The following is a 20312-nucleotide window of genomic DNA, read 5'->3' as shown; positions in this document are numbered from 1 at the left end:
ATGGCCTCTACACTATATATAGCATGGCTACTAGATACACTATATATATCATGGCCTCTACACTATATATAGCATGGCTACTAGATACACTATATATAGCATGACTACTAGATACACTATATATAGCATGGCCTCTAGATACACTATATATAGCATGGCTACTAGATACACTATATATAGCATGGCTACTAGATACACTATATATAGCATGACCTCTACACTATATATAGCATGGCCTCTACACTATATATAGCATGGCTACTAGATACACTATATATATCATGGCCTCTACACTATATATAGCATGGCTACTAGATACACTATATATAGCATGACTACTAGATACACTATATATAGCATGGCCTCTAGATACACTATATATAGCATGGCTACTAGATACACTATATATAGCATGGCTACTAGATACACTATATATAGCATGACCTCTACACTATATATAGCATGGCTACTAGATACACTATCTATATAGCATGGCTACTAGATACACTATATATAGCATGACCTCTACACTATATATAGCATGGCCTCTACACTATATATAGCATGGCCTCTACACTATATATAGCATGGCTACTAGATACACTATATATAGCATGGCTACTAGATACACTATATATAGCATGGCCTCTACACTATATATAGCATGGCCTCTACACTATATATAGCATGGCCTCTACACTATATATAGCATGGCTCTACACTATATATAGCATGGCTACTAGATACACTATATATAGCATGGCCTCTACACTATATATAGCATGGCCTCTACACTATATATAGCATGGCCTCTACACTATATACAGCATGGCCTCTACACTATATATAGCATGGCCTCTACACTATATATAGCATGGCTACTAGATACACTATATATAGCATGGCTACTAGATACACTATATATAGCATGGCTACTAGATACACTATATATAGCATGGCTACTAGATACACTATATATAGCATGGCTACTAGATACACTATATATAGCATGGCTACTAGATACACTATATATAGCATGGCCTCTACACTATATATATAGCATGGCCTCTACACTATATATAGCATGGCCTCTACACTATATATAGCATGGCCTCTAGATACACTTTATGTAGTTTCCTGTTGGAAAATGACTGCAAAAAATGACTTTCCCTTGTTAGCAAATCAAAATGTTTTATTCATGTTTTAATGTTTTAAACATTGACGTTTAGGTTGTAAACAAATCACATGTTTTATGGTTTTACAGTGTGTGTCTTATATCACAGTGACCTCGCTGACAGACAGACAGACAGACAGACAGACAGACAGACAGACAGACAGACAGACAGACAGACAGACAGACAGACAGACAGACAGACAGTGTCTCATAACACAGTGATCTCGCTGGGTGGCAGGGTGAATCTCTTCTTCCGGAGAGACAGCATGTTCTCCACATGCATGGCAATGACCCGACATAGCTCCAGTCCCTAAACACAAACACACACACACACACACACACACACACACACACGCACGCACGCACGCACGCACGCACGCACGCACGCACGCACGCACACACACACACACACACACACACACACACACACACACACGTGACATAGTTACAATGTGTGTGTGTAGGTGTGTATACATGCGTCCATGTGTGTGTGTGTTGGTACAGGTGTGTGTGTGTGTGTGTGTGTGTGTGTGTGTGTGTGTGTGTGTGTGTGTGTGTGTGTGTGTGTGTGTGTGTGTGTGTGTGTGTGTGTGTACCTGTTTCAGCTGTATCTGTGTGACTCTCTGAGTGTTCAGATCTCCCAGAGTGAGGTCTACGTAGCTGGTCCCGGCCGAGGGTCTGTGGGTGCGGGTAGAATGCACCTCCGCCAGGGGGACTACTGTCTGCAGCTCCTGCACCACAGGGACCAACCATACAATTACTTCTATTACCTGCACCAGGGGGACCACTGTCTGCAGCTCCTGCACCACAGGGACCATCCATACAATTACTACTATTACCTGCACCAGGGGGACCACTGTCTGCAGCTCCTGCACCACAGGGACCAACCATACAATTACTACTATTACCTGCACCAGGGGGACCACTGTCTGCAGCTCCTGCACCACAGAGACCAATCATACAAAAGAGCAAGAGGGTAAGTAATAATATGGGGATGAGGTAGTTGGATGGGCTATTTACAGATGGGCTGTGTACAGGTACAGTGATCGTTAAGCTGCTCTGACAGCTGATGCTTAAAGTTAGTGAGGGAGATATGAGTCTCCAGCTTCAGAGATTTTTGCAATTCGTAACCAGTCATTGGCAGCAGAGAACTGGAAGGAAAGGCGGCCAAATGAAGTGTTGGCTTTGGGGATGACCAGTGAAATATACCTGCTGGAGCGCGTGCTACGGGTGGGTGTTGCTATGGTGACCAGTGAGCTGAGATAAGGCGGGGCTTTACCTAGCAAAGACTTATAGATGACCTGGAGCCAGTGGGTTTGGCGACGAATATGTAGTGAGGGCCAGCCAACGAGAGCATACAGGTCGCAGTGGTGGGTGGTATATGGGGCTTTAGTGACAAAACGGATGGCACTGTGATAGACTGCATCCAGTTTGCCGAATAGAGTGTTGGAGGCTATTTTGTAAATGACATCGCCGAAGTCAAGGATCGGTAGGATAGTCAGTTTTAAAAGGGTATGTTTGGCAGCATGAGTGAAGGAGGCTTTGTTGCGAAACAGGAAGCAGATTCTACATTTAATTTTGGATTGGAGAGCACGTTTGAAGAGCAACCAGGCATCCTCTACTGACGGGACGAGGTCAATATCCTTCCAGGATACCCCGGGCCAGGTCGATTAGAAAGGCCTGCTCGCTGAAGTGTTTTAGGGAGCGTTTGACAGTGATGAAGGGTGGTCGTTTGACCGCTGACCCATTACGGACGCAGGCAATGAGGTAGTGATCGATGAGATCCTGGTTGAAGACAGCAAAGGTGTATTTAGAGGGAAAGTTGGTTAAGTGCCCATGGTAATGGATTTAGGGTTGTACCTGGTAGGTTCCTTGATCATTTGTGTGAGATTGAGGGCATCTAGCTTAGATTCTAGGATAGCTGGGGTGTTAAGCATGTCCCAGTTTAGGTCACCTAGCACCTTCCTAAGCCAAAATTCAGACACGGCTAGGACATCAGGGATGGCAGAGTGTGCTAAAGCAGTGAATAAAACAAACTTAGGGAGGAGGCTTCTAATGTTAACATGCATGAAATCAAGGCTTTTACGGCTACAGAAGTCAACAGATGAGAGTGCCTGGGGAATGGGAGTGGTGCTGGGGGCTGCAGGGCCTGGGTTAACCTCTACATCACCAGAGGAGGAGTAGGATGAGGGTACGGCTAAAGGCTATCAGAACTGGTCGTCTAGTTCGTTCGGAACAGAGAGTAAAAGGAGCAGATTTCTGGGCGCGGTAGAATAGATTCAAGGCATAATGTACAGACAAGGATATGGTAGGATGTGAATACAGTGGAGGTAAACCTAGGCATTGAGTGACGATGAGATAGATTTTGTCTCTAGAGGCACCATTTAAAAGTCAGGTGAGATCACCGCATGTGTGTGTGGGGGTGGAACAAAAGGGCTAGCTAGTGAGCAGAGTGGGCGGGGCTTAGTGAGCAAAATGGGCGGTACTTAGTGAGCGGTGTGGGCGGGCCTTAGTGGGGCATTGTGGGCGGGGCTTAGTGCGCAAAGTGGGCGGGGCTTAGTGAGCAAAGTTGGCGGTACTTAGTGAGCAGTGTGGGCGGGCCTTAGTGGGGCAGTGTGGGCGGGACTTAGTGAGCAAAGTGGGAAGTGGGCGGTACTTAGTGAGCGGTATGGGGGTGGGGCCCTTACGTGAGTGTCCTTGTTGAGGAAGTTCAGTCCAAGTGGATTAACAGCCAGGATACAGGGAGCGAAGATGGAGCCGCTGCTGCTGGACTGGACGAAGAAGAACGAGGAGCCAAACATGGGGAACGAACTGACCAGACCTGGGGGAGGGAGGGGCACAGTCAGACACACACACACACAAACACACAAACACACACAGACACACACACACACACACACACACACACACACACACACACACACACACACACACACACACACACACATAGTCAAATCCACTAATTTGAAGGGGCGTCCACATACTTTTGTATATGTATTAAATGTGTGTTGTGTGTGTTAGTGTGTGTGTGTTAGTGTGTGTGTGTTAGTGTGTGTGTGTTAGTGTGTTAGTGTGTGTGTTAGTGTGTGTGTTAGTGTGTGTGTGTTAGTGTGTGTGTGTTAGTGTGTGTGTGTGTGTTAGTGTGTGTGTGTGTGTTAGTGTGTGTGTGTGTGTGTGTGTGTGTGTGTGTGTGTGTGTGTGTGTGTGTTAGTGTGTGTGTTAGTGTGTGTGTTAGTGTGTGTGTGTGTGTGTGTGTTAGTGTGTGTGTGTGTGTGTTAGTGTGTGTGTGTTAGTGTGTGTGTACCCAGGAACTGAGCTTTGGCCTGGTGCGGGTTGAGGGTCTGGACCTGCTGCATGTGCTGCGTTACCATGGTGACCCACGCCTGGGGGGGCTGCTTCCCGAACAGAAGGGAGGGGATGTACTCCGACAACTCATGGCTGGGGAGACAAAAGGACAACAAATAAATAAATAAACTCATGGCTGGCGAGACAAAAGGACAACAACTAAATAAATAAAATATATTTATAAATGTTTCTCAGTTCAAGGGTTTTTACATTCATTGACATGATGGAGAGATGACACCACCTCCCCCATAATGCACTGCACAACCACCTCCCCATAATGCACTGCACAACCACCTCCCCATAATGCACTGCACCCAGCAACCCCATAATGCACTGCACCCAGCAACCCCCCCATAATGCACTGTACCCAGCAACCCCCCCATAATGCACTGTACCCAGCAACCCCCCCATAACGCACTGCACCCAGCAACCCCCCCCCATAATGCACTGCGGTGTGTGTTCTTACATGCTGGGCGTGAACCTGATGTCCTTGGCTCTGTGCTGCAGAGCCGACAGCTTAGAGATCTGGAGGAACTGCTGCTCAGAGACTTTCCCTCCGGGCAGCGTGTTCATCAGGCCCTTACGGTAGTCCGGAAGCACCTGGTTATAATGCGTCGTAACGCAGAGCAGACTGTTACACCTGGTCGTCAATGCATCATCGTGTTGTTATACCTGGTTCTAATGCATCATCGTGTTGTTATACCTGGTTATAATGCATCATCGTGTTGTTATACCTGGTTATAATGCATCATCGTGTTGTTATACCTGGTTATAATGCATCATAGTGTTGCTATACCTGGTTATAATGCATCATAGTGTTGTTATATCTGGTAAAATTTCATCATAGTGTTGTTATACCTGGTTATAATGCATCATAGTGTTGTTATACCTGGTTATAGTGCATCATCGTGTTGTTATACCTGGTTATAATGCATCATCGTGTTGTTATACCTGGTTATAATGCATCATCATGTTGTTATACCTGGTTATAATGCATCATTGTGTTGTTATACCTGGTTATAATGCATCATCGTGTTGTTATACCTGGTTATAATGCATAATAGGGCTGTTATACCTGGTTATAATGCATCATAGTGTTGTTATACCTTGTTATAATGCATCATAGTGCTGTTATACCTGGTTGTAATTTATCATGTTGTTATACCTGGTTATGATGCATCTTAGTGTTGTTATACCTGGTTGTAATTCATCATGTTGTTATACCTGGTTATAATGCATCATAGTGTTTTTATACCTGGATATAATGCATCATAGTGTTGCTATACCTGGTTATAATGCATCATAGTGTTGCTATATCTGGTAAAATTTCATCATAGTGTTGTTATACCTGGTTATAATGCATCATAGTGTTGTTATACCTGGTTATAGTGCATCATCGTGTTATACCTGGTTATAGTGCATCATAGTGTTGTTATATCTGGTTATATTTCATCAGTGTTGTTATACCTGGTTATAATGCATCATAGTGTTGTTATACCTGGTTATAATGCATCATAGTGTTGTTATACCTGGTTATAATGCATCATAGTGCTGTTATACCTGGTTGTAATTCATCATGTTGTTATACCTGGTTATGATGCATCATAGTGTTGTTATACCTGGTTGTAATTCATCATGTTGTTATACCTGGTTATAATGCATCATCGTGTTGTTATACCTGGTTGTAATTCATCATGTTGTTATACCTGGTTATAATGCATCATAGTGTTGTTATACCTGGTTATAATGCATCATAGTGTTGCTATACCTGGTTATAATGCATCATAGTGTTGTTATACCTGGTTATAATGCATCATAGTGTTGCTATACCTGGTTATAATGCATCATAGTGTTGTTATATCTGGTTATATTTCATCAGTGTTGTTATACCTGGTTATAATGGATCATAGTGTTGCTATACCTGGTTATAGTGCATCATCGTGTTATACCTGGTTATAGTGCATCATAGTGTTGTTATATCTGGTTATATTTCATCAGTGTTGTTATACCTGGTTATAATGCATCATAGTGTTGTTATACCTGGTTATAATGCATCATAGTGTTGTTATACCTGGTTATAGTGCATCATCGTGTTATACCTGGTTATAGTGCATCATAGTGTTGTTATATCTGGTTATATTTCATCAGTGTTGTTATACCTGGTTATAATGCATCATAGTGTTCTTATATCTGGTAAAATTTCATCATAGTGTTGTTATACCTGGTTATAATGCATCATAGTGTTGTTATACCTGGTTATAGTGCATCATCGTGTTATACCTGGTTATATTGCATCATAGTGTTGTTATATCTGGTTATATTTCATCAGTGTTGTTATACCTGGTTATAATGCATCATAGTGTTGTTATACCTGGTTATAATGCATCATAGTGCTGTTATACCTGGTTGTAATTCATCATGTTGTTACACCTGGTTATGATGCATCATAGTGTTGTTATACCTGGTTGTAATTCATCATGTTGTTATACCTGGTTATAATGCATCATAGTGTTGTTATACCTGGTTATAATGCATCATAGTGTTGCTATACCTGGTTATAATGCATCATAGTGTTGTTATATCTGGTTATATTTCATCATAGCGTTGTTATACCTGGTTATAATGCATCATAGTGTTGTTATACCTGGTTATAGTGCATCATCGTGTTATACCTGGTTATAGTGCATCATAGTGTTGTTATATCTGGTTATATTTCATCAGTGTTGTTATACCTGGTTATAATGCATCATTGTGATGTTATACCTGGATATAATGCATCATCATCTTGTTATACCTGGTTATAATGCATCATCATCTTTTTATACCTGGTTATAATGCATCATCGTGTTGTTATACCTGGTTATAATGCATCATCGTGTTGTTATACCTGGTTATAATGCATCATCGAATTGTTATACCTGGTTATAATGCATCATAGCATTGTTATACATGGATATAATGCATCATCATCTTGTTATACCTGGTTATAATGCATCATAGTGTTGTTATACCTGGTTATAATGCATCATCGTGTTGTTATACCTGGTTATAATGCATCATAAGGCAGAGCTGGTTGTTATACCTGGATATAATGCATCATCGTGTTGTTATACCTGGTTATAAAGCATCATTGTGTTGTTATACCTGGTTATAATGCATCATCGTGTTGTTATACCTGGTTATAATGCATCATCGTGTTGTTATACCTTGTTATAATGCATCATCGTGTTGTTATACCTGGTTATAATGCATCGTAAGGCAGAGCTGGTTATTATACCTGGTTATAATGCATCATTGTGTTGTTATACCTGGTTATAATGCATCATAGTGTTATACCTGGTTATAATGCATGGTGACACAGAGCTCGTTGTCAAATTTGAGCGTCTGAGTCCAGACGACCCTCCTGAACCACAGGCTGTAGTCACTGTCCACTGGCTCCACCTCCGTAGCAATGTCCAGGATGTACTCCCTCTTATTGAGGGGACGGACATTCTGACCTGCAGACGGACGGACAGACAGACAGACAGACAGACAGACAGACAGACAGACAGACAGACAGACAGACAGACAGACAGACAGTAAAATTAACAGTCTGACAATGTGGTGTGTGTGTGAGTGTGAGTGTGAGTGTGAGTGTGAGTGTGTGTGTGAGAGTGAGCGTGTGCGTGTGTGTGTGTGTGTGAGAGAGTGAGCGTGTGCGTGTGTGTGTCTGTGTGTCTGTGTGTGTGTGTGTGTGTGTCTGTGTCTGTGTGTGTGTCTGTGTGTGTGTGTGTGTGCGTGAGAGTGAGCGTGTGTGTGTGTGTGTGTGCGTGAGAGTGAGCGTGTGCGTGTGCGTCTGTGTGTCTGTCTGTGTGTGTGTTTCTGTGTGTCTGTGTGTCTGTGTGTGTGTGTGTGTGTCTGTGTGTCTGTGTGTGTGTGTGTCTGTGTGTGTGTGTGTGTGTGTGTATACACCTCTCTCCGTGACCAGGAAGACAGCATATTCGTCAACAGCCTCCAGTCTGTGTAGGCCCATCTCATAACACAGCTCCTCGATCACGTCCAGCGCCACCTGCAGCACAGGAGGACACATGATCAGAGCCCACCGTAATACACAGAGAGAGATACACAGAACAGAACCCACCGTAATACACAGAGAGAGATACACAGAACAGGACATGATCAGAGCCCACTGTAATACACAGAGAGAGATACACACAACAGAACCCACTGTAATACACAGAGAGAGATACACAGAACAGAACCCACTGTAATACACAGAGAGAGATACACAGAACAGATCCCACTGTAATACACAGAGAGAGATACACAGAACAGGACATGATCAGAGCCCACTGTAATACACAGAGAGAGATACACACAACAGAACATGATCAGAGCCCACTGTAATACACAGAGAGATACACAGAACAGATCCCACTGTAATACACAGAGAGAGATACACAGAACAGGACATGATCAAATCCCACTGTAATACACAGAGAGAGATACACAGAACAGGACCCACCGTAATACACAGAGAGAGATACACAGAACAGATCCCACTGTAATACACAGAGAGAGATACACAGAACAGGACATGATCAGATCCCACTGTAATACACAGAGAGATACACAGAACAGATCCCACTGTAATACACAGAGAGAGATACACAGAACAGAACCCACTGTAATACACAGAGAGAGATACACAGAACAGGCGACTGTAATACACAGAGAGAGATACACAGAACAGGACCCACTGTAATACACAGAGAGAGACACACACAGCAGGACATGATCAGAGCCCACTGTAATACACAGAGAGAGAGAGAGAGAGATACACACAACAGAACATGATCAGAGTCATTCTAGGAGACTCAGAGACAGAAGGGGACAGACTCAGAGACTCACAGAGACAGAAGGGGACAGACAGAGACAGAAGGGGACAGACAGAGACAGAAGGGGACAGACAGAGACAGAAGGGGACAGTCTAGGAGACTCACAGAGCAGGTCTTGATCTTCAGGTGCCGTTTGATGCCTCCTGGGAACAGGAACAGTTGTCTCTTGGAGCTCCTCCCTGCCTGTTAGAGGTCAAAGGTTAGACAGTAGAGGTCAGGGGTTAGACAGTAGAGGTCAGGGATTAGACAGTAGAGGTCAGGGACAGTAGAGGTCAGGGGTTAGACAGTAGAGGTCAGGGATTAGACAGTAGAGGTCAGGGACAGTAGAGGTCAGGGGTTAGACAGTAGAGGTCAGGGGTTAGACAGTAGAGGTCAGGGGATAGACAGTAGAGGTCAGGGGTTAGACAGTAGAGGTCAGGGGTTAGACAGTAGAGGTCAGGAGATAGACAGTAGAGGTCAGGGGTTAGACAGTAGAGGTCAGGGGTTAGACAGTAGAGGTCAGGGGTTAGACAGTAGAGGTCAGGGGTTAGACAGTAGAGGTCAGGAGATAGACAGTAGAGGTCAGGGGTTAGAGGTTAGAGGTCAGGGGTTAGACAGTAGAGGTCAGGGGTTAGACAGTAGAGGTCAGGGGCTAGACAGTAGAGGTCAGGGGTTAGACAGTAGAGGTCAGGGGTTAGACAGTAGAGGTCAGGGGTTAGACAGTAGAGGTCAGGGGTTACACAGTAGAGGTCAGAGGTTTGACAGTAGAGGTCAGGGGTTAGACAGTAGAGGTCAGGGGTTAGACAGTAGAGGTCAGGGGTTAGACAGTAGAGGTCAGGGGTTAGACAGTAGAGGTCAGGGGTTAGACAGTGTGAGAGGTCGCTACGAACCACCGTAGCTTTGAGTTCCATGCTGCTGGGAGGAACGACGCGTCCTCCGTACCGAAAGGTCTTCCTTAGGTTCTGCTCACACGCCCTGGCTATACCTACGGAGAACACGGTAACAATACACAGAACCCTTACCTACGGAGAACACAATAACAATACACAGAACCCTTACCTAGATAATACATGATAATAATACACAGGAACATTACCTACGGAGAACACGGTAACAATACACAGAACCCAGGAAGAGACCTACCCTGAAACAGGAAGTCACCTACCCTGAAACAGGAAGTCACCAACCCTGAAACAGGAAGTCACCAACCCTGAAACAGGAAGTCACCTACCCTGAAACAGGAAGTCACCTACCCTGGAACAGGAAGACACCTACCCTGGAACAGGAAGACACCTACCCTGAAACAGCGGTCTCTGGCTGCGGCTGGGGTCCTGTAGGAACTTTAACAGGAAGTCACCTACCCTGAACCAGGAAGTCACCTACCCTGAAACAGGAAGTCACCTACCCTGAAACAGGAATCACCTACCCTGGAACAGTGGTCCCTGGCTGCGGCTGGTGTCCTGGAGGAACTTTAACAGGAAGTTACCTACCCTGAACCAGCGGTCCCTGGCTGCGGCTGGCGTCCTGGAGGAACTTTAAAAGGAAGACCACCTACCCTGAAACAGGAAGTCACCTACCCCGAAACAGGAAGTCACCTACCCTGAAACAGGAAGTTACCTACCCCGAAACAGGAGGATACCTTCCCTGAAACAGGAAGTCACCTACCCTGGAACAGGAAGACACCTACCCTGAACCAGCGGTCCCTGGCTGCGGCTGGCGTCCTGGAGGAACTTTAACAGAAAACACCTACCCTGGAACAGGAAGTCACCTACCCTGAAACAGCGGTCCCTGGCTGCGGCTGGCGTCCTGGAGGAACTTTAACAGGAAGTCACCTACCCTGAAACAGGAAGTTACCTACCCTGAAACAGTGGTCCCTGGCTGCGGCTGGCGTCCTGTAGGAACTTTAACAGGAAGTCACCTACCCTGGAACAGGAAGACACCTACCCTGGAACAGGAAGACACATACCCTGAAACAGGAAGTCACCTACCCTGAAACAGGAAGACACTTACCCTGAAACAGGAAGTCACCTACCCTGAAACAGTGGTCCCTGGCTGCGGCTGGCGTCCTGTAGGAACTTTAACAGGAAGTCACCTACCCTGGAACAGGAAGACACCTACCCTGAAACAGGAAGACACCTACCCTGAAACAGCGGTCTCTGGCTACTGCTGGGGTCCTGTAGGAACTTTAACAGGAAGTCACCTACCCTGAACCAGGAAGTCACCTACCCTGAAACAGTGGTCCCTGGCTGCGGCTGGCGTCCTGTAGGAACTTTAACAGGAAGTCACCTACCCTGAAACAGGAAGTCACCTACCCTGAACCAGGAAGTCACTTACCCTGGAACAGGAAGTCACCTACCCTGGAACAGCGGTCCCTGGCTGCGGCTGGTGTCATGGAGGAACTTTAACAGGAAGACCACCTACCCTGAAACAGCGGTCCCTGGCTGCGGCTGGCGTCCCGTAGGAACTTTAACAGGAAGTCACCTACCCTGAAACAGGAAGGCACCTACCCTGAAACAGGAAGTCACCTACCCTGAAACAGGAAGTCACCTACCCTGGAACAGTGGTCCCTGGCTGCGGCTGGTGTCCTGGAGGAACTTTAACAGGAAGTCACCTACCCTGAAACAGGAAGTCACCTACCCTGAAACAGGAAGTCACCTTCCATGGAACAGGAAGACACCTACCCTGAAACAGGAAGTCACCTACCCTGAAACAGGAAGACACCTACCCTGGAACAGGAAGACACCTACCCTGAAACAGCGGTCTCTGGCTGCGGCTGGTGTCCTGGAGGAACTTTAACAGGAAGTTACCTACCCTGAAACAGCGGTCCCTGGCTGCGGCTGGCGTCCTGGAGGAACTTTAACAGGAAGATCACCTACCCTGGAACAGGAAGTCACCTACCCTGGAACAGGAAGTTACCTACCCTGAAACAGGAAGAATCCTACCCTGAAACAGGAAGTCACCTACCCTGGAACAGGAAGTCACCTACCCTGAACCAGGAAGTCACCTACCCTGAAACAGGAAGTCCCCTACCCTGAACCAGGAAGTCACCTACCCTGAAACAGGAAGTCACCTACCCTGAAACAGGAAGTTACCTACCCTGGAACAGGAAGTCACCTACCCTGGAACAGCGGTCCCTGGCTGCGGCTGGCGTCCTGGAGGAACTTTAACAGGAAGTCACCTACCCTGGAACACTACTCCCTGGCTGCGGCTGGCGTCCTGGAGGAACTTTAACAGGAAGTCACCTACCCTGGAACAGCGGTCCCTGGCTGCGGCTGGCGTCCTGGAGGAACTTTAACAGGAAGTCACCTACCCTGAACCAGGAAGTCACCTACCCTGAAACAGGAAGTCCCCTACCCTGAACCAGGAAGTCACCTACCCTGAAAAAGGAAGTCACCTACCCTGAAACAGGAAGTCACCTACCCTGGAACAGGAAGTCACCTACCCTGGAACAGCGGTCCCTGGCTGCTGCTGGCGTCCTGGAGGAACTTTAACAGGAAGTCACCTACCCTGGAACACTACTCCCTGGCTGCGGCTGGCGTCCTGGAGGAACTTTAACAGGAAGGGCTTCAGGACCTCAGAGCAGCGATGGAACGCAGTCAGAATGTAAAGCAACCTCCAACCACGCTGACAGCTGTCCCTAAAGGTTAGGGGTTAGGGGTTAGGGGTTAGGGGTTAGAGGTTAGAGGTTAGAGGTTAGGGGTTAGGGGTTAGGGGTTAGGGGTTAGGGGTTAGAGGTTAGATGTTAGAGTTAGGGGTTAGGATGTTAGGGGTTAGAGGTTAGGGGTTAGGGGTTAGAGGTTAGGGGTTAGAGGTTAGGGGTTAGGGGTTAGGATGTTAGGGTTTAGAGGTTAGAGGTTAGGGGTTAGAGGTTAGAGGTTAGGGGTTAGGGGTTAGATGTTAGAGTTAGGGGTTAGGATGTTAGGGGTTAGAGGTTAGAGGTTAGGGGTTAGGGGTTAGGGGTTAGAGGTTAGGGGTTAGGGGTTAGGGGTAAGAGGTTAGGATGTTAGGGGTTAGGGGTAAGAGGTTAGGATGTTAGGGGTTAGAGGTTAGGGGTTAGGGGTTAGAGGTTAGAGGTTAGGGGTTAGAGGTTAGGGTTAGAGGTTAGAGGTTAGGGGTTAGGGGTTAGGAGTTAGGGGTTAGGGGTTAGGGGTTAGAGGTTAGAGGTTAGGGGTTAGAGGTTAGAGGTTAGAGATTAGGGGTTAGAGATTAGGGGTTAGAGGTTAGAGGTTAGGGTTAGAGGTTAGGGGTTAGGGGTTAGAGGTTAGGGGTTAGGGGTTAGAGGTTAGAGGTTAGAGCTAGAGGTTAGGGGTTAGGGGTTAGAGGTTAGGGGTTAGAGGTTAGGGGTTAAAGGTTAGAGTTTAGGGTTAGGGGTTAGGGGTTAGAGGTTAGGGGTTAGGGGTTAGAGGTTAGAGGTTAGGGGTTAGGGGTTAGGGGTTAGAGGTTAGGGGTTAGGGGTTAGGGGTTAGAGATCAGGGGTTAGGGGTTAGAGGTTAGGGGTTAGGGGTTAGAGGTTAGGGGTTAGGGGTTAGAGGTTAGGGGTTAGAGGTTAGAGGTTAGGGGTTAGGGGTTAGAGGTTAGAGGTTAGGATCTTACGGTTTAGAACTGGTGTTTCCTGTAATCTGTTTGAGGATTTGACAGTAGGCTTCATCCTTCATCAGACCAAACTGTCCAATCAGCTAGAGAGAGAGAGAGAGAGACAAACACACACATCACACAGACCTCGGAAACAGACGTCGGAAACATATCACACAAAAACCACCAACTTTTAATGGCGGGGCATTACCTTCAGGAAGGTGTTGACTACTTCCTGTTCTGTCAGTCCCTTCAGCGGGTGGTCTCCCATAAAACGCATCACCGCTATGAACATGACATAGCAGGACATACCATGACATAGCAGGACATAGTAGGACATGACATAACATGACTTTAACGTAACGGCCAATGACATGAAATGACATGGCATTAAAGGCATTAAAATGACATAGCATGAGCATAGCGTGTCAAAGCACGGGCATAGCATGACATAGCGTGACATATAACTTACATAGGAAGATGTCTGTAGCCACTATGTTCATAGCATGACATAGCGTGACATATAACTTACATAGGAAGATGTCTGTAGCCACTCTGTTCATAGCAGGATCAGTGAACACTATCAGAGATTCAGACAGTGGAGACTGGAGGGAGATATAATGGAACACTATCAGAGATTCAGACAGTGGAGACTGGAGGGGGGAGATATAATGGAACACTATCAGAGATTCAGACAGTGGAGACTGGAGGGGGGAGATATAATGGAACACTATCAGAGATTCAGACAGTGGAGACTGGAGGGAGGAGATATAATGGAACACTATCAGAGATTCAGACAGTGGAGACTGGAGGGGGGAGATATAATGGAACACTATCAGAGATTCAGACAGTGGAGACTGGAGGGAGATATAATGGAACACTATCAGAGATTCAGACAGTGGAGACTGGAGGGAGGAGATATAATGGAACACTATCAGAGATTCAGACAGTGGAGACTGGAGGGGGGAGATATAATGGAACACTATCAGAGATTCAGACAGTGGAGACTGGAGGGAGATATAATGGAACACTATCAGAGATTCAGACAGTGGAGACTGGAGGGAGATATAATGGAACACTATCAGAGATTCAGACAGTGGAGACTGGAGGGAGGAGATATAATGGAACACTATCAGAGATTCAGACAGTGGAGACTGGAGGGGGATATAATGGAACACTATCAGAGATTCAGACAGTGGAGACTGGAGGAGGGAGATATAATGGAACACTATCAGAGATTCAGACAGTGGAGACTGGAGGGAGATATAATGGAACACTATCAGAGATTCAGACAGTGGAGACTGGAGGGAGGAGATATAATGGAACACTATCAGAGATTCAGACAGTGGAGACTGGAGGGGGGAGATATAATGGAACACTATCAGAGATTCAGACAGTGGAGACTGGAGGGAGATATAATGGAACACTATCAGAGATTCAGACAGTGGAGACTGGAGGGAGATATAATGGAACACTATCAGAGATTCAGACAGTGGAGACTGGAGGGAGATATAATGGAACACTATCAGAGATTCAGACAGTGGAGACTGGAGGGAGGAGATATAATGGAACACTATCAGAGATTCAGACAGTGGAGACTGGAGGGGGATATAATGGAACACTATCAGAGATTCAGACAGTGGAGACTGGAGGAGGGAGATATAATGGAACACTATCAGAGATTAAGACAGTGGAGACTGGAGGGAGATATAATGGAACACTATCAGAGATTCAGACAGTGGAGACTGGAGGGAGATATAATGGAACACTATCAGAGATTCAGACAGTGGAGACTGGAGGAGGGAGATATAATGGAACACTATCAGAGATTCAGACAGAGGAGACTGGAGGGAGATATAATGGAACACTATCAGAGATTCAGACAGTGGAGACTGGAGGGGGGAGATATAATGGAACACTATCAGAGATTCAGACAGTGGAGACTGGAGGAGGGAGATATAATGGAACACTATCAGAGATTCAGACAGTGGAGACTGGAGGGAGATATAATGGAACACTATCAGAGATTCAGACAGTGGAGACTGGAGGGAGATATAATGGAACACTATCAGAGATTCAGACAGTGGAGACTGGAGGGAGATATAATGGAACACTATCAGAGATTCAGACAGTGGAGACTGGAGGAGGGAGATATAATGGAACACTATCAGAGATTCAGACAGTGGAGACTGGAGGGGGGAGATATAATGGAACACTATCAGAGATTCAGACAGTGGAGACTGGAGGGAGATATTATGGAACACTATCAGAGATTCAGACAGAGGAGACTGGAGGGGGGAGATATAATGGAACACTATCAGAGATTCAGACAGTGGAGACTGGAGGGGATATAATGGAACACTATCAGAGATTCAGACAGTGGAGACTGGAGGGAGATATAATGGAACACTATCAGAGATTCAGACAGTGGAGACTGGAGGAGGGAGATATAATGGAACACTATCAGAGATTCAGACAGTGGAGACTGGAGGGGATATAATGGAACACTATCAGAGATTCAGACAGTGGAGACTGGAGGAGGGAGATATAATGGAACACTATCAGAGATTCAGACAGTGGAGACTGGAGGAGGGAGATATAATGGAACACTATCAGAGATTCAGACAGTGGAGACTGGAGGAGGGAGATATAATGGAACACTATCAGAGATTCAGACAGAGGAGACTGGAGGGAGAAGATATAATGGAACACTATCAGAGATTCAGACAGTGGAGACTGGAGGGAGGAGATATAATGGAACACTATCAGAGATTCAGACAGTGGAGACTGGAGGGGGGAGATATAATGGAACACTATCAGAGATTCAGACAGTGGAGACTGGAGGGAGATATAATGGAACACTATCAGAGATTCAGACAGTGGAGACTGGAGGGAGATATAATGGAACACTATCAGAGATTCAGACAGTGGAGACTGGAGGGAGGAGATATAATGGAACACTATCAGAGATTCAGACAGTGGAGACTGGAGGGGGATATAATGGAACACTATCAGAGATTCAGACAGTGGAGACTGGAGGAGGGAGATATAATGGAACACTATCAGAGATTCAGACAGTGGAGACTGGAGGGAGATATAATGGAACACTATCAGAGATTCAGACAGTGGAGACTGGAGGGAGGAGATATAATGGAACACTATCAGAGATTCAGACAGTGGAGACTGGAGGGGGGAGATATAATGGAACACTATCAGAGATTCAGACAGTGGAGACTGGAGGGGGGAGATATAATGGAACACTATCAGAGATTCAGACAGTGGAGACTGGAGGGAGGAGATATAATGGAACACTATCAGAGATTCAGACAGTGGAGACTGGAGGGGGGAGATATAATGGAACACTATCAGAGATTCAGACAGTGGAGACTGGAGGGAGATATAATGGAACACTATCAGAGATTCAGACAGTGGAGACTGGAGGGAGGAGATATAATGGAACACTATCAGAGATTCAGACAGTGGAGACTGGAGGGGGGAGATATAATGGAACACTATCAGAGATTCAGACAGTGGAGACTGGAGGGAGATATAATGGAACACTATCAGAGATTCAGACAGTGGAGACTGGAGGGGAGATATAATGGAACACTATCAGAGATTCAGACAGTGGAGACTGGAGGGAGGAGATATAATGGAACACTATCAGAGATTCAGACAGTGGAGACTGGAGGGGGATATAATGGAACACTATCAGAGATTCAGACAGTGGAGACTGGAGGAGGGAGATATAATGGAACACTATCAGAGATTCAGACAGTGGAGACTGGAGGGAGATATAATGGAACACTTTCAGAGATTCAGACAGTGGAGACTGGAGGGAGGAGATATAATGGAACACTATCAGAGATTCAGACAGTGGAGACTGGAGGGGGGAGATATAATGGAACACTATCAGAGATTCAGACAGTGGAGACTGGAGGGAGATATAATGGAACACTATCAGAGATTCAGACAGTGGAGACTGGAGGGAGATATAATGGAACACTATCAGAGATTCAGACAGTGGAGACTGGAGGGAGATATAATGGAACACTATCAGAGATTCAGACAGTGGAGACTGGAGGGAGGAGATATAATGGAACACTATCAGAGATTCAGACAGTGGAGACTGGAGGGGGATATAATGGAACACTATCAGAGATTCAGACAGTGGAGACTGGAGGAGGGAGATATATGGACACTATCAGAGATTCAGACAGTGGAGACTGGAGGAGGGAGATATAATGGAACACTATCAGAGATTCAGACAGTGGAGACTGGAGGGAGATATAATGGAACACTATCAGAGATTCAGACAGTGGAGACTGGAGGAGGGAGATATAATGGAACACTATCAGAGATTCAGACAGAGGAGACTGGAGGGAGATATAATGGAACACTATCAGAGATTCAGACAGTGGAGACTGGAGGGGGGAGATATAATGGAACACTATCAGAGATTCAGACAGTGGAGACTGGAGGAGGGAGATATAATGGAACACTATCAGAGATTCAGACAGTGGAGACTGGAGGGAGATATAATGGAACACTATCAGAGATTCAGACAGTGGAGACTGGAGGGAGATATAATGGAACACTATCAGAGATTCAGACAGTGGAGACTGGAGGGAGATATAATGGAACACTATCAGAGATTCAGACAGTGGAGACTGGAGGAGGGAGATATAATGGAACACTATCAGAGATTCAGACAGTGGAGACTGGAGGGGGGAGATATAATGGAACACTATCAGAGATTCAGACAGTGGAGACTGGAGGGAGATATTATGGAACACTATCAGAGATTCAGACAGAGGAGACTGGAGGGGGGAGATATAATGGAACACTATCAGAGATTCAGACAGTGGAGACTGGAGGGGATATAATGGAACACTATCAGAGATTCAGACAGTGGAGACTGGAGGGAGATATAATGGAACACTATCAGAGATTCAGACAGTGGAGACTGGAGGAGGGAGATATAATGGAACACTATCAGAGATTCAGACAGTGGAGACTGGAGGGGATATAATGGAACACTATCAGAGATTCAGACAGTGGAGACTGGAGGAGGGAGATATAATGGAACACTATCAGAGATTCAGACAGTGGAGACTGGAGGAGGGAGATATAATGGAACACTATCAGAGATTCAGACAGTGGAGACTGGAGGAGGGAGATATAATGGAACACTATCAGAGATTCAGACAGAGGAGACTGGAGGGAGAAGATATAATGGAACACTATCAGAGATTCAGACAGTGGAGACTGGAGGAGGGAGATATAATGGAACACTATCAGAGATTCAGACAGTAGAGACTGGAGGAGGGAGGTATAATGGAACACTATCAGAGATTCAGACACTACTTAAGGCTTATGAGACGTATAATATAACATTTAGGGAAGGTGTTATAATGTGCTATAAAGTACATTATAAATTGCTATAAATGTATCCACCCAAATATATTTATAGATAAGAGTGGTATCTGGTCACCTTGGAAAATGTAATGTGTTATAATGTGTTATAATGTTTTATGTGTTACCTTGGAGAACTTGATGTGTTATAATGTATTATAATGTGTTATAATGTGTTACCTTTGAGAAGTTGGTGTTATAATGTATTATAAAGTGTTATAATGTGTTATAATGTGTTATAATGTGTTATAAAGTGTTATAAAGTGTTACCTTGGAGAACCTGATGTGTTATAATGTATTATAAAGTGTTATAATGTGTTATAATGTGTTACCTTGGAGAACCTGATGTGTTATAATGTATTATAAAGTCTTATAATGTGTTATAATGTGTTACCTTGGAGAACTTGATGTGTTATAATGTGTTATAATGTGTTATAAAGTGTTATAATGTGTTATAATGTGTTATAATGTGTTATAAAGTGTTACCTTGGAGAACCTGATGTGTTATAATGTATTATAAAGTCTTATAATGTGTTATAATGTGTTACCTTGGAGAACTTGATGTGTTATAATGTGTTATAATGTGTTATAATGTGTTATAAAGTGTTATAAAGTGTTATAAAGTGTTACCTTGGAGAACCTGATGTGTTATAATGTATTATAAAGTGTTATAATGTGTTATAATGTGTTTCCTTGGAGAACTTGATGTGTTATAATGTGTTATAATGTGTTGTCATTGAGGACTTGATGTGTTATAATGTGTTATAATGTGTTATGATGTGTTATAATGTGTTATAATGTGTTATAATGTGTTATAAAGTGTTATAATGTGTTATAATGTGTTATAATGTATTATAATGTATTTTAATGTGTTATAAAGTGTTATAAAATGTTATAATGTATTATAATGTGTTATAATGTGTTATAATGTGTTATAATATGTTATAAAG

At 44.8% G+C, this 20312-nt stretch overlaps 2 protein-coding genes across 2 annotated transcripts in view; both read right to left on the bottom strand.

Annotated features, from left to right (window-relative positions):
* Positions 1 to 1171: 1171 nt before the first annotated feature.
* Positions 1172 to 10459, bottom strand: LOC115189214 (unconventional myosin-XV-like). Its single transcript, XM_029747882.1, has 9 exons — positions 10266 to 10459; positions 9502 to 9579; positions 8471 to 8567; positions 7856 to 8016; positions 4986 to 5119; positions 4479 to 4612; positions 3862 to 3995; positions 1771 to 1905; positions 1172 to 1484 (listed from the first exon to the last, which is right to left on the bottom strand). The coding sequence occupies exons 1-9, from the start codon at positions 10284 to 10286 to the stop codon at positions 1383 to 1385; spliced, it is 996 nt and encodes a 331-aa protein (XP_029603742.1). The 5' UTR covers positions 10287 to 10459; the 3' UTR covers positions 1172 to 1382.
* A 2414-nt stretch (positions 10460 to 12873) lies between these two features.
* LOC115189213 (unconventional myosin-XV-like) overlaps positions 12874 to 20312 on the bottom strand; it is a gene marked incomplete at its 5' end in the record, with an annotated part of 9061 nt that continues 1622 nt past the window's right edge. Inside the window, 4 exons of the mRNA XM_029747881.1 lie at positions 12874 to 13012; positions 13969 to 14051; positions 14159 to 14232; positions 14480 to 14552. Of these exons, the coding sequence (XP_029603741.1) occupies positions 12874 to 13012; positions 13969 to 14051; positions 14159 to 14232; positions 14480 to 14552 (369 nt within the window). The remainder of the gene's footprint in view (positions 13013 to 13968; positions 14052 to 14158; positions 14233 to 14479; positions 14553 to 20312) is intronic.

The sequence above is a fragment of the Salmo trutta genome, unplaced genomic scaffold (genome assembly GCF_901001165.1).
Source record: "Salmo trutta unplaced genomic scaffold, fSalTru1.1, whole genome shotgun sequence".
In the NCBI taxonomy this organism is placed as follows: Eukaryota; Metazoa; Chordata; class Actinopteri; order Salmoniformes; family Salmonidae; genus Salmo; species Salmo trutta.
Note: the sequence above shows the minus strand (reverse complement) of the source record. Positions and strands in the feature narration are given on the sequence as shown.